A 12,272-nucleotide genomic window follows, 5' to 3' on the forward strand; every position below is an offset into this window, starting at 1 on the left:
ATAGCTCATTGAACAACGATGTCTGAGGTTTACATTTATCTCAGTTAAACATTTTAATCAGTGCAATGATAGAAAAGGCAAGCTTATTGAAATGTTGATTCAAAGCTACGAAGAAAAGTGGATCTGGATTCAAAAAGGTCCTCACAAACTGGAAGAATGACTTGAAATTACAATAAGTATGTCTCACATTTACATTCAGAAAATCAAATGTGTGGACACTAGATGAGGAGTCCTAGCTTATGGACAACTGTATTTTCTTACATAGTTAATCTCATTTAATTTATTCTCACAACTCTAAGTTTTGATTTTAATTTTAGAGAGGTGATATATAATGTAATGGTTAGGAGTATGGATTCTTAAGCCTTAATGCCTGGGTTAAATCACAACACCACCATTAACAAGCACGGGCAAGTCACACAACCTCTTTGTGCCTCTCAGTTTCCTCATCTATAAAATGGGAATAATTACATTAACTACTTCATAGGGTTGTTATGAGGATTAAATGAGTTAATATATATGAAGTGCTTAAAACAGAGACAACAGTGTTAGCTATTATAGATATTATTTTATAAATGAGGACCCAAGGCTTATAAAGGCTTTGTGTAACTTACCCAGGGACATACAACTGGTTGAGTATTAGGGCTCTTTCCATTGAAAATAACCAAGCGGCATTCCTGGATGTCTTGTTTTAAAGGGACACTGACAAAACTATAGTCTAGGGCTTCCCTGGTGGCGCAGTAGTTGAGAGTCCGCCTGCCAATGCAGGGCACATGGGTTCGTGCCCCTGTCCGGGAAGATCCCACATGCCACGGAGCGGCTGGGCCCATGAGCCATGGCCGCTGAGCATGCGTGTCCGGAGCCTGTGCTCCGCAACGGGAGAGGCCGCAGCAGTGCGAGGCGCGGGTACCACAAAAAAAACCAACCAACCAACCAAACAAAAAAACCCCCAAAAAACTATAGTGTATTTCATGGGTCATCTGCAGGAAGTGAGGGTCTACAAAATCAAGGCATTTAACTTATTTGGTGACCCTTAATGTTACAAGTTAAATATTTTAAATTATTAAAGAAAAAACCTAACATTCAGCATCAAAGAGAGAATTAGTCATTTCATGAGGTTACCTGTTCATAATGTCTAAAAGTTAAATGACCACCTGTCACAAACAAGGCCCCCTTACAACATACGTTGGATCCTATATTCACTGAACATGAACAAATTAACACTTTTGCTCAAGGTCTCCCAAATTAATAATCAGTGAAATTAAAAATTTCAGTTTTTTAAAAAATTTATTTTATTATTTTATTTTATTTATTTATTGTTTCTGGCTGTGTTGGGTCTTCGTTGCTATGCATAGGCTTTTCTCTGGTTGCGGCGAGCAGGGGCTACTCTTCGTTGCGGTACACAGGCTTCTCATTGTGGTGGCTTCTCTTGTTGCGGAGCACGGGCATTTTTAAACTTAATGTGGACAATGTAATGTTGCAATATCAGATATCCCTTCCATACATTTTCTAATCATTTGTGATAAGTTTAAAAAAAACAAAAAATCACACTTATATAATGTCACACTATACCTTTTTGTTGGCCTTGGTACTTTTGAAGATTTACCAGGTTTGCATTTTTCCTCTTCTCTTCTTCTTGCCAACTCCTCAGCAGAGAGATGCTAAAAAAAAAAAAAAAAATACCATTTGATCAAAGAGTCCATCAACCACTGAGAGGGAAAGTTAATAAAGAGATAAAACAGCATAAAGCTAAAGAGCACAGATTCGGCAGCACCCTGGCCAAGTTACTGAAGCTTTCTGTGTTTCAGCTCTCCTCATCTTTAAAATGAGAACAATAATAGCAATAATAACAATGTCATGATGTTATTGTGAAGATTAAATGAGTTAATGTTTCCAAAATGTTGACAGTAATGTCTGACACAGTAAGTCCTTTATAAATATAAAATAAAATAATTCTCTTTCATTTCATTTCTATTACCAATCTTATATTCCAGCCCTTATGAACTATGTACCTTTTCCAGAATACATCTGGTATTTTCCTATGTCTGTACCTTTGCTTATGCCTCTCCTTCAGCTTGGGGTTGCCTCATCCACATTTCCACATTTTGAGATTCTCCTGCTCATCCTTCAAGTCACAGATGAAAAATCACATCTTCTGTGAAACCTTCCCTGATCACACCCTTTGGGAGGACCTTATATTTCTTGGGACCAATCTCATGGAATTTACCATAGGTTTTACCTTTCCTACTAGAAATGTAAGTTCCTGGTAGGCAGGAACCATGTGTTACTAATTGTTTTGCCTAGAATAATGCTCAGATGTGAGGCTGGGTGCAGGGAATGGGGAAGAGAAAGAAGAGAACGTTTACTGAGTACCTGGTGTATGCAAAGGCTTACTGAGTACCGAGTATTAGGACCTTCATACATTTTATTTCACTTAATTCTCACAACAATCTTTGAGGGAGATGTTATTATCCACACTTCATAAATAAAGCCCTGAGATTCGGTACAGTTACCCAAGGTAACAAAGCCAGTAAGTAAACATTCACATATTATTTCCATTTGTCTGCACTGGTTGTTCACAAACATATTATATATGCACAGAACACACGCGCACACATACACACATATACTCACTGCCTATGTTTCTTTTTAGGAGCATAATTTTTGTTAGTAGAAATACTACTTTAACAGTTGTAATTCAATTTATGTCTAATGCATGGAACGATATTTTAATTGGTATATCAGAACATCATTCAATGACTTTACTGAAATGAATAGGGCACAACTCCCTGGCACCTTGGCAGATATTCTGGAGCTAGAGACCAGAATATAGAGACAGATAATCAAAGTTCTGAAAATTAGTCAACTCCTAGTTAACTGTACCATCAGTGCCTTCTTTGTTGTTTACTGGTGACTTCTAGACAAACAAATTAACATGGGAAAGAGACATATATATACACACACACACACATAAAACAAGGGTAATATATGTGACATTAAGATATACAAATGTATACTGACAAAACAACTTTCACTTTTGAGTCACCTGAAGGGATCAAAGTTACCTCAAACGTTTGTCCTTCTAAGTCTTTTGCATCACACCAATTTCCCCATGGGTCTCGGACCCTACGTCTCCTTGTGCGCTGTGATGAAATTAAAAATAAAGCAAAAGGTCACAAGATTAGCTTGGACAAATCACAGCACATTAATACACAAAACCAAAATGATAATTTTCTAAAATTCAATTTTTCCACTAAAATACTGTAATACCTGATCAGCAACGCCTGACGATATTTTATTAATTTACATTGAACAGTTAGCACTCTGTTCAGAAATAAATCAGTGATGACTTTCTAAATTTTATTTCGATTTCTCTTTAGTTTTCATTTCCTTTCACCATTTGGGAGTTACAACTCTAGGACAAGAATATTTTTTAGGACCAAAAAGAATCACCATGAAAATGACTTCGTAGTAGAAAACTTGCAAGAACACACAGCCAGAGGTATAATATTGAAAACTAGAAGCAAAATAATTACATCTCAGGCTTAGGAAAAGATTGCCTAGTTAATACAAATAGTAAAAAATTATAAAGTTGGTTGACTGGATTAGTAATATCCAGTTTTGCAAACATCAGTACTGAAGCCTTTAAAATGGACTGGCTGCCAGAAGCCAGTGTACGACTAGCACCACCTCCAGCAACTGTATATGAAAACACCCTTTCTTAAAAAAATAAACTAGGTAGAAATGGTTTACAGCCTAAACACTAAGAAAAATACCTACTCTATCATCTATACTTTTTCCATTTATCTTACCTATTACCAATTTAACCTATTTTATCAGTAAAGTCAACAAGACCACAATATGACTCTGCCTTTTAGGAGACTTGTTGGATCACTTATTTTCAAAATAAGATGCATGCATTTTAAGATACTATAAAACTCACTAACGTCAAGAATTAAAAAATAAAGGCTAAAATATTTTGAATGGCACTTCTACAAAGTTAAAACTTACGGTAAGAATTTTCAGCAAACAAAAAACAAATGAAAGAGAAAAAAGAGCTAAACTGTACAGTTTTAAAAGATATATTTAAAAAAACAAGATATATTAGATACAGAAATCAAAACAAAGCAGTCTAAGACCACTTTAGCGACACATCATGCTTCTGTGTGAAGTTTGTGTGTGAATTTTTAAATTTGGGGGGTTTGTTTTTTGCCTCATAAATCAACATGAAACTGAATGGAAACCAAAAAAGTGAATGGCTTGGGTGAAATAAAAGTGAAAACCTGTTCTTCTACTAGATTGCCATTTGTTAAACAGGGGAAGAGAAGTAGGCATATCTTTCTTAACAGGGTAAGGAGCAATCGGGAAAGATCATTTAGTGAGAGAAGGGACTGCTTACCATAGATTGCAGACGCTGGGCAAGTTGGTACGCTTCTGCTGTGTCTTTTCTGTCTCTGATTCGTACTTTATCAACCGGTTGTGGCCTGTTATATACAGCCTGTTCTATTGGAATCCAGGAAAAACAAAACAATCTATTATTTTGTGGAACTCATTTGTTAAATAGGAAGGTACATCTATACTATTAATTATAAGCCAATATCTAAGTTTTTAAAAAAATATGAGCTTATTTCCACAATACACATTTGATGTGCTACTTGGTAGTTCTCACATAAAAGTATGCTGTTATTATAAGGAAATCGCAATAAAATGAAACATTTAGGAAATGGGTCATTTGTTTAATTTCTGATTAAATGAGTGCTAAGCCCACTTTGTTAACTTTGCAAGTCTAATACAGTAAACATGATTTCATTTTTCTTTTAGTGGCTAAGGAAGGTATGACACCTTAGTTTTCCTGTAAAGCCAGTCCTAACACCGTGCTTTGGGCAAACAAGGATGCTGAAATGGAGGACAGATCCCAGGGCAGCCTATAAATTCTCTCTCTACATGAAATGAAATAATCTCTGACAGGAAGTTTTCTGGTTGTCTTTTCATAGACACAGAATACAGAATATACTCCTCTCAAACTATGGGTTACAAGCTTCTAATTAACTTATCACTTTGCAACTATAACTATTATCTTTCTTCAAAATTGTCATGTTAATTCAATAAAAGGGAGGAATACATTTAAAAATATGCTTAAATTTGAGAAAAACTAGGGTGAAAGAAACTTTCTACCACGAAAAATATTTTGGCACTTTTATTACATTTAAGTGTAGAGGTTCATAAATTATTTTCTTTATTTAAACACTGCTAGACAGTATTTCTAGCATTAACACAGTATTTCCAAATCAAATGGGCTTTGATTGGACTTTTCATAAAATTACTTTTACTTGACAAAGAACTGCATCCTTAAATCATTTCTACCAGTTAGACTGAATATTCTTCCTTTAAAATCATACCACCAATTTTCAATGTAGGTTAAAAGGAAACATAGTTTATCAACAGAAATCTGTTTCAAAACAAAATCTCAATAATACATTTATTCTATAACGTTATAGCATCTTTCTGTATTCTATATCTATAATAAGTCTAACTTGAATTCTAACTATCAAAGAAATTAATGGGTGCTATAAGGATAAAAAATGTCGAGTAAAAGATGTTGTTGGGTTTTTATTTTTACCACATCCAAAATTGATTGCTCCTATCAACTCGAGGTATGTATGAATCCGTCCAATACAATTAACATCCCCACAGTTCTTCAGGCCAGGACGTACTGAGGTCTTATTTAAGTATTTCGGTTTGCATATCTCCCTAAGAGATGGAAGTACAATTATTTTGGATAAATAAAAACATAAAAGAAGATTTCTGGGGGAAACTTTTAATATTTGAAATATTTTAAAAATGTACCCCCTCTCAATATGTAATGTGTACAGACAACGTTAATACATAACACCCAAGTGTACTTTCTTTTCTGAAATAAAATCTTTCAATGATACAGTAACTTACAAGTATAGTGTGAGTTTTACAAGTATCATTTCTTCCCCAATATTAAATTCAATAGATTTCAGTTATCCCAGGACTCTGAAGTTAGAGTGTTATTTATCTACAGATCCAAATGCAAGCCTGAATCTTTGAATAAAAAGGGTATATTCATAATATATTGAAAATATTTAGTATTAGACACTCTAATTTTTAATAAATTGCTTAGGTTCATTTACTTTTACTTTGCTGGACAACATCTTTTAATTACAAGCTACCTTGTAAATGCTTAAAAGTTTTATACTAGTTTTTAATCATTATGCTAGTAAATATTAAGTGCTCTCAGTGGAAAACAGAAACAGATACTACAGGGCATTCTAAAGGAATCAAGAAACACACAAAGACTATGAAAGAAATAAGAGGTTTCCATAACAAAACATGCATTTACTTAATATACTTAATGTACCATGTTAGATGGTACAACGTAAAGTTTAAGTAACAGAGAACTTAATAACAGTAACAATTACTGAGTGCTTATAACAGATGCTGTACTAAGGGTTATATACAACTCTACAAAGCAGATTTTATCATTCTTATTTTAGAGGAAAGGAAACAAGTAGGTGAGAGGGATTAAAGCACTGACTTAAGAAACTGACAAGATTCAAACACAGACTTTATAAACCAAGTATTCAGATATATCATATAACATAGGTATTTCTTAATCAATCTTTATTCTACAAGTATTTATTTTGTGTCCTATACACCAGGCACTGTTCTAGGCACTAAGGGTACAGAGATGAATCTGAAGTTCCTGAACTTACAGACCTTACATTCTAATAGTCAATAAATTAATGAATAATATATACTATGTTGTCAGGTAGCAGTATGTGCTAGGAAGACACAGTAAGAAGAATAAGGGGATAGAAATATGTACAGACTATTTTAGATAGGGTGTTTAGGGAAGGCCTAAGCAGAAATCAAATTGAAAATCATAAATTCTATAAAATTTCAGGGAGGGTAAAAAGTAATCTGTGATGTGGGAGGGTATCAGAAGTTCCATTACAAAGGTGAGATTTCAGCGTATCTTGAAAGAAAAGTAAACAAACTGTGCAAATGAAGGCAAGAAAGCTGGAATGGGCATGGTATACCCAGCTATCAAAAAACGATACGAATCTATAAACTGTATTGGTCTAATTAAAGCTTATCCAAATTGAAAGGCTTTAAACAAAGAGCTTAGTACTAGTACAGCACTGAACAAATAGTAAGGCCTCTACAAATATCTGTTTATGATATAATGATGATTCACTCTTTCAACCTGCCTCTGTATTCCAAGCATTGTTCTAAGCACTAGGGACGTAACAATGAACAATGAACATGGAGCCTACATTATCATGGGGGGTTGGGGAGAGAGGAGACAACACACAAATAAAAATATAATATTTTCAGTGGTAATAAGTTCTATAAGATACATAAAATGCAGGGTTAGAGAATGAGAGGGAGGAGATATGTGAGTTACTATAGACACAGGGTGGTCAGAGAAAGCCTCTAATTTCTCTTGAGCAGAACTGAAAGAGAAGAGGAAGCAAGATTCACCAAGATCTGGCGGGGGGGAAAACATGCAAGGCAGCATGAAAAGTCAGTCAAGGCCCAGAGTTGAAAGTGTGAAAATAATGGGTCAAGACTGCAGTCTCTGGAATCACCTTCACCTAATGTGACCTGGAACAAGTTCCTTTTCCTCTCTGAACCTCATTTTGCTCATCTGTAAAATGAGGACAAGGCTGTCAAGAGGACTAGAGATGACTTAAATACAATGCATTGCATTTGGTAAGTATTCAATAGTGATACTGATTACTATTCTAATAAAATATTCCCCTAAACAGGGAGTTAACTGCATGTGCTTTTATGGAAAGGATCTTTTAGCAACAAACAAATCTAGCAGGACTTTTTTTATCTTTAAAACTTTAACTCTTCTATTTTTTTTAATACTGCCTCTAGTCTCTAAACACTCTCTTCTATTTCTGAAGAGAATAGGTTTGAGTTCCTGTTCAAAACGTTCCTTTTTGCTTTCACACTGTTTGGCTAAATCATCATACTGAAACAGCAATATGTAACTGGTTTCATGAACTAAAGCAAATGACATTAGGAAACTATTGCCATATAATTTATGCTATCCATATAAATTATTCTGCCTCATAAATCCAAAATTCAAAGTAACAAATGAAGTTTGATTACAGTAACATTAAGTAGTCACTGATAATTTATAGACACTTTTGAAGCACATTATTTTGAAGCACTTTTATTTTGGCCATTCATGCTCTTATTTCCAAAAAAAAAAATTAGATACCAACAGAGATTTAATTTAATTTGTCTTTTTTAATAGTGTGAATTAGGCAATGTGGAATAATGGAAAGAGTGATTTACAGAGTTGAGACTTGCACTGAAGTCCTTCTTTTGTCAGCAGCTGGTCTGTATAATTCAAGGCGGCTCCCTAAACCTCTCCTGACCTCAAGATCATTCTATCAAATAGAGAAAATACCACCTGCCTATTTTACAAGATTGTTGTGAGGAATCAGATGACAGAGAAAAGCTTTCTGTAAACTATAAAACACTATGCAAATGTCAGGAGTGGTTCCTCATAGGTATTCTTTACTTTGATACCACCCTTACCTAGAATTTTCCTAACCTCAACCATTTGCAAGATAAACGAGAGTCAAGAACAAGAAAAAATTCTTTCTTTTAGAATAGGGCTATCTTTAGATTTCAAAATACTTAATATTGTGTGGGTAAAATGAAAGTTACTAGTTTAGTAAGCCTGGTTGTTTTCCTTTGGTAATCTTCCTAGGTTACAGCAGAAGCCCTCTGTAAAGATGGCTCTACACAATTCTGTAGCTCCTAAAGCAATGAAAATTATGCATGTTTGATGATATCTTAATTAAACTATTATGAAAAATGCAAATCACTTTCAGAGCACTTAAGCTAAGAAGGTGGGAAGTTTTTGGTTTGTTCCCCATCCCTGAGTAAATAATTCAAATAAAAGGCACTGAAAATTTAGAGTGTAAACTTAATATATCAAAAAATTCCTATATACTGATGAAGGAATTATTAACACATTATGTCACAAGTTCAAAGTTGAAAGCATTTAAGGCAGCTATTTAGAATGGTTTCTGAAATCTAGCCACATTTAATGATACTATCCTGTCACCAAGGTTTCCTCTCTTTGTACCTCAAAGTACATCATAAACTAAGACATTCTCCCCCTTTTCCCATGCAGTTAGTGTTTTCTATATCTTCCTAACATTGTCCTAAGAAACCGCTTCTTAAGGCAATCATCTATCCCTTTTCTTCTAGGACCACAGACTCTTAAAGAACAGACAGATGGGTTAAGATAGCTACAGATGACAATATTTACCAAAACTTTCAAAAGATTTCATTATGAGAAATTGTAAGTTTTGCCTATTGAAATATATAATATGTTAAAGCTCTCTGGAACACTAGGAATATAAAATACTAAATTCTGCATAGGCCTAAGTAAATACTCTAGAGTATCATAAGTTTTAAACCAGCACCAAAAATACAATTTTTCCTTACCACTGGTCCAAAATATAATTCCGAATTTTCAAATAGCGTTCTGGTGTTTTAGCTTGGCGTCCCTCAAAAAACTCAGGAATTGCTTGTTTTTCTTCCTCTTGAATGATATTTCTATCAATTTCTATTTCTTGTTCTGGTGGCTTAAGCTCTTCTTCCTCATGGCTCTCCTCCTCCATTTGGCAGGAAGAATGAAAAAGCAATTCATTATCACTCAAGTCTTTCTGAACTTCACAAGGCTCTGGAGAAGGTAACTGCCTGGCATCATCTATTATTCCATTTCCATCATGCTTATTACAGTTTTTCATCAGTTTATTACATTTCTGATCATGTAATTCAACTGATTTTTGGTCACTGGTGTTGTGATTTTCAGTCCAAAATGTATTTCCTGAGCTTGAAAGTGTTTCCATCTCACCTTGCTTTATATTCTGAAGATACTCCTTGGAAGATTTAGAAATGGGATCTTCCTGGCTGTCAGAAGCAATGAATTCTCCTTTACTGGTTTCATGACTTTTATTTTTAGAGATATCTAATAAGAGATCACTGCTAAGATTCTTTTGGGGAGCTTGAGAAGTCAACTCATCTGCCTCATCTGTGATGTCCACTTCTTCATCATCAGATAACTTTTCAATTTTTACAGCATTCCAGTTGGGATCAGCACGACCCCTTAAACCTGATGGTGTCCATGCCTTTGTGCCTTCAGCTTCATTTTTCATCTGAAAACCACTGCTGTTTTTCTGATTTGCTGTTTCCTTCTCTGGACCATCTGATTTTACCTTATTAAAAATCAAGATAAAACCTCCATAATATTAGCATTTTAAGATGTAATCACTGGCACAAAAAAATAGGATAGATACAAAATTATTAAATTGAGTACACGTCAATGGTATATTATACCTTTACTGTTCTTTTCTTTGAAGGGTTTACAACTGCATTTTAAATGTAAAAGATCATCATTTCAAATTTCCATAAATGTATTTGACTCATTCATGGTCTGGTGATTTTTATTAATCAAATAATCATGACCTACTATTCAATACTTAATTTTCAATATTAAGTTTAAAACAGGAATCTGGCTCAGATCAGCCATAAAGAATGAACCAAACAACTGTCATACAAGGTATTCTCTAAGATATTTGTAAAGGCTTATTTCTCAGAATGTCTGATACCTCAGCTGATCATTTTTTATAATGCTAAAAAATCCTTTAGTTAAAGGAGTCTATCTCACATATCTTCACTTAGTAAATTAAAATCATCTTTTATTTAAATACAAAGACAATAGAAACAAACTGGTTTTAGCAGGTTCATTTAATGTAGCTCCAATATTATAGAACTTATAATTTAAGGGATGAAATTATCTATCACATCTGCTATTATAAACATAAATATCTTGTAATGCAATAAGGAAAAGAAAATAAATGTCAATGAGTATATATGATTTGAAATAAAACCTTTGTTACATATAGAGTTTTTGAAAAATCTTGTATGACTGATATACCCAAGGGATGACAGCTTCCAAAGAGAGATTATTTCTAGATCCTTTATCACAATAGACTCCCAGGATGTCATATTTGAGGTTAACTGGCTTACTATGTAGAGGAGAAGGAAAAGGTAGCAGGAGGGAAAAGGAGATTTGGACATTTAGCCTGAAATAGCCTTTAACAACCTTGCTATTTATTTGAAGTCTCCAGTTTTTAGCTTAAGAATTTAGATAAAATTTTGCATTATATTTCATTATGTATTGTTTCTTTTAATATTAAAATGTACCCTTTCACCTCAAGCCTTTGAGTAAAACTGACACTACAAGATGCCCCGCACATTCTAGTCTGAGGAGCACGGGAGTAAGAATAACTAAGTCAGGGGCTTCCCTGGTAGCAGTGGTTGAGAATCTGCCTGCCAATGCAGGGGACACGGGTTCGAGCCCTGGTCTGGGAGGATCCCACATGCCGCGGAGCAACTAGGCCCGTGAGCCACAACTACTGAGCATGCGCGTCTGGAGCCTGTGCTCCGCAACAACGCGACAGTGAGAGGCCTGCGCACCGCAATGAAGAGTGGCCCCCGCTCGCCGCAACTGGAGAAAGCCCTCGCACAGAAACGAAGACCCAACACAGCCAAAAATAAATAAATATATTTATTAAAAAAAAAAAAAAGAATAACTAAATTAGGCTTATTCTGTTCCATAATACCTTAACCTTAGCAGGCTGTCTTGAAAATACTTTTGCTGATTAAAAGAGGTAGTAGATGACTGATTTACAATGAATCCATTCCATTACTTACTTCCTATGCCCAAATGACACTAAGTTAGATAAATCTTGTATACAGGGTAAACCCCATTACAGCTGACCCTTGAACAACAAGGGGGTTAGGGGTGCCAATCGTCCACACAGTTGAAAATCTGCATATAACTTATAGTTGGCCCTCCGTATACACGGTTCCTCACCATCTCCAGTTCTTCCCCATCTGCAATTCCGCACCAGCAGATTGTGCAGTGCTATAGTATTTACTATTAAAAAAAATCCACATAGAAGTGGACCTGCTCAGTTCAAATCCTACTACATTAAAAGAAAATGTAGGGCTTCCCTGGTGGCGCAGTGGTTGAGAGTCCGCCTGCCGATGCAGGGGACACGGGTTCGTGCCCCGGTCCGGGAGGATCCCACATGCCGCGGAGCAGCTGGGCCTGTGAGCCATGGCCGCTGAGCCTGCACATCCGGAGCCTGTGCTCCGCAATGGAAGAGGCCACAGCAGTGAGAGGCCCGCGTACCGCAAAAAAA

At 35.3% G+C, this 12,272-nt stretch overlaps 1 protein-coding gene across 2 annotated transcripts in view; it reads right to left on the bottom strand.

Moving 5' to 3' along the window:
• Window positions 1-12,272, bottom strand: part of MYSM1 (Myb like, SWIRM and MPN domains 1) — a 42,340-nt gene that overhangs the window by 17,515 nt on the left and 12,553 nt on the right. For both annotated transcript variants that reach the window (XR_003004663.1, XM_024756226.1), the window contains exons 8-12: window positions 9,505-10,277; window positions 5,618-5,748; window positions 4,397-4,500; window positions 3,063-3,140; window positions 1,570-1,658 (exon numbers count right to left, since the gene is read on the bottom strand). Coding sequence is in view for 1 of the 2 variants with exons in the window: in XM_024756226.1 (XP_024611994.1) it covers window positions 1,570-1,658; window positions 3,063-3,140; window positions 4,397-4,500; window positions 5,618-5,748; window positions 9,505-10,277 (1,175 nt within the window). In the remaining variant the exon portion in view is untranslated. The remainder of the gene's footprint in view (window positions 1-1,569; window positions 1,659-3,062; window positions 3,141-4,396; window positions 4,501-5,617; window positions 5,749-9,504; window positions 10,278-12,272) is intronic.

This window comes from Neophocaena asiaeorientalis, unplaced genomic scaffold, assembly GCF_003031525.2.
Source record: "Neophocaena asiaeorientalis asiaeorientalis breed wild unplaced genomic scaffold, Neophocaena_asiaeorientalis_V1.1 scaffold205, whole genome shotgun sequence".
NCBI lineage: Eukaryota > Metazoa > Chordata > Mammalia > Artiodactyla > Phocoenidae > Neophocaena > Neophocaena asiaeorientalis.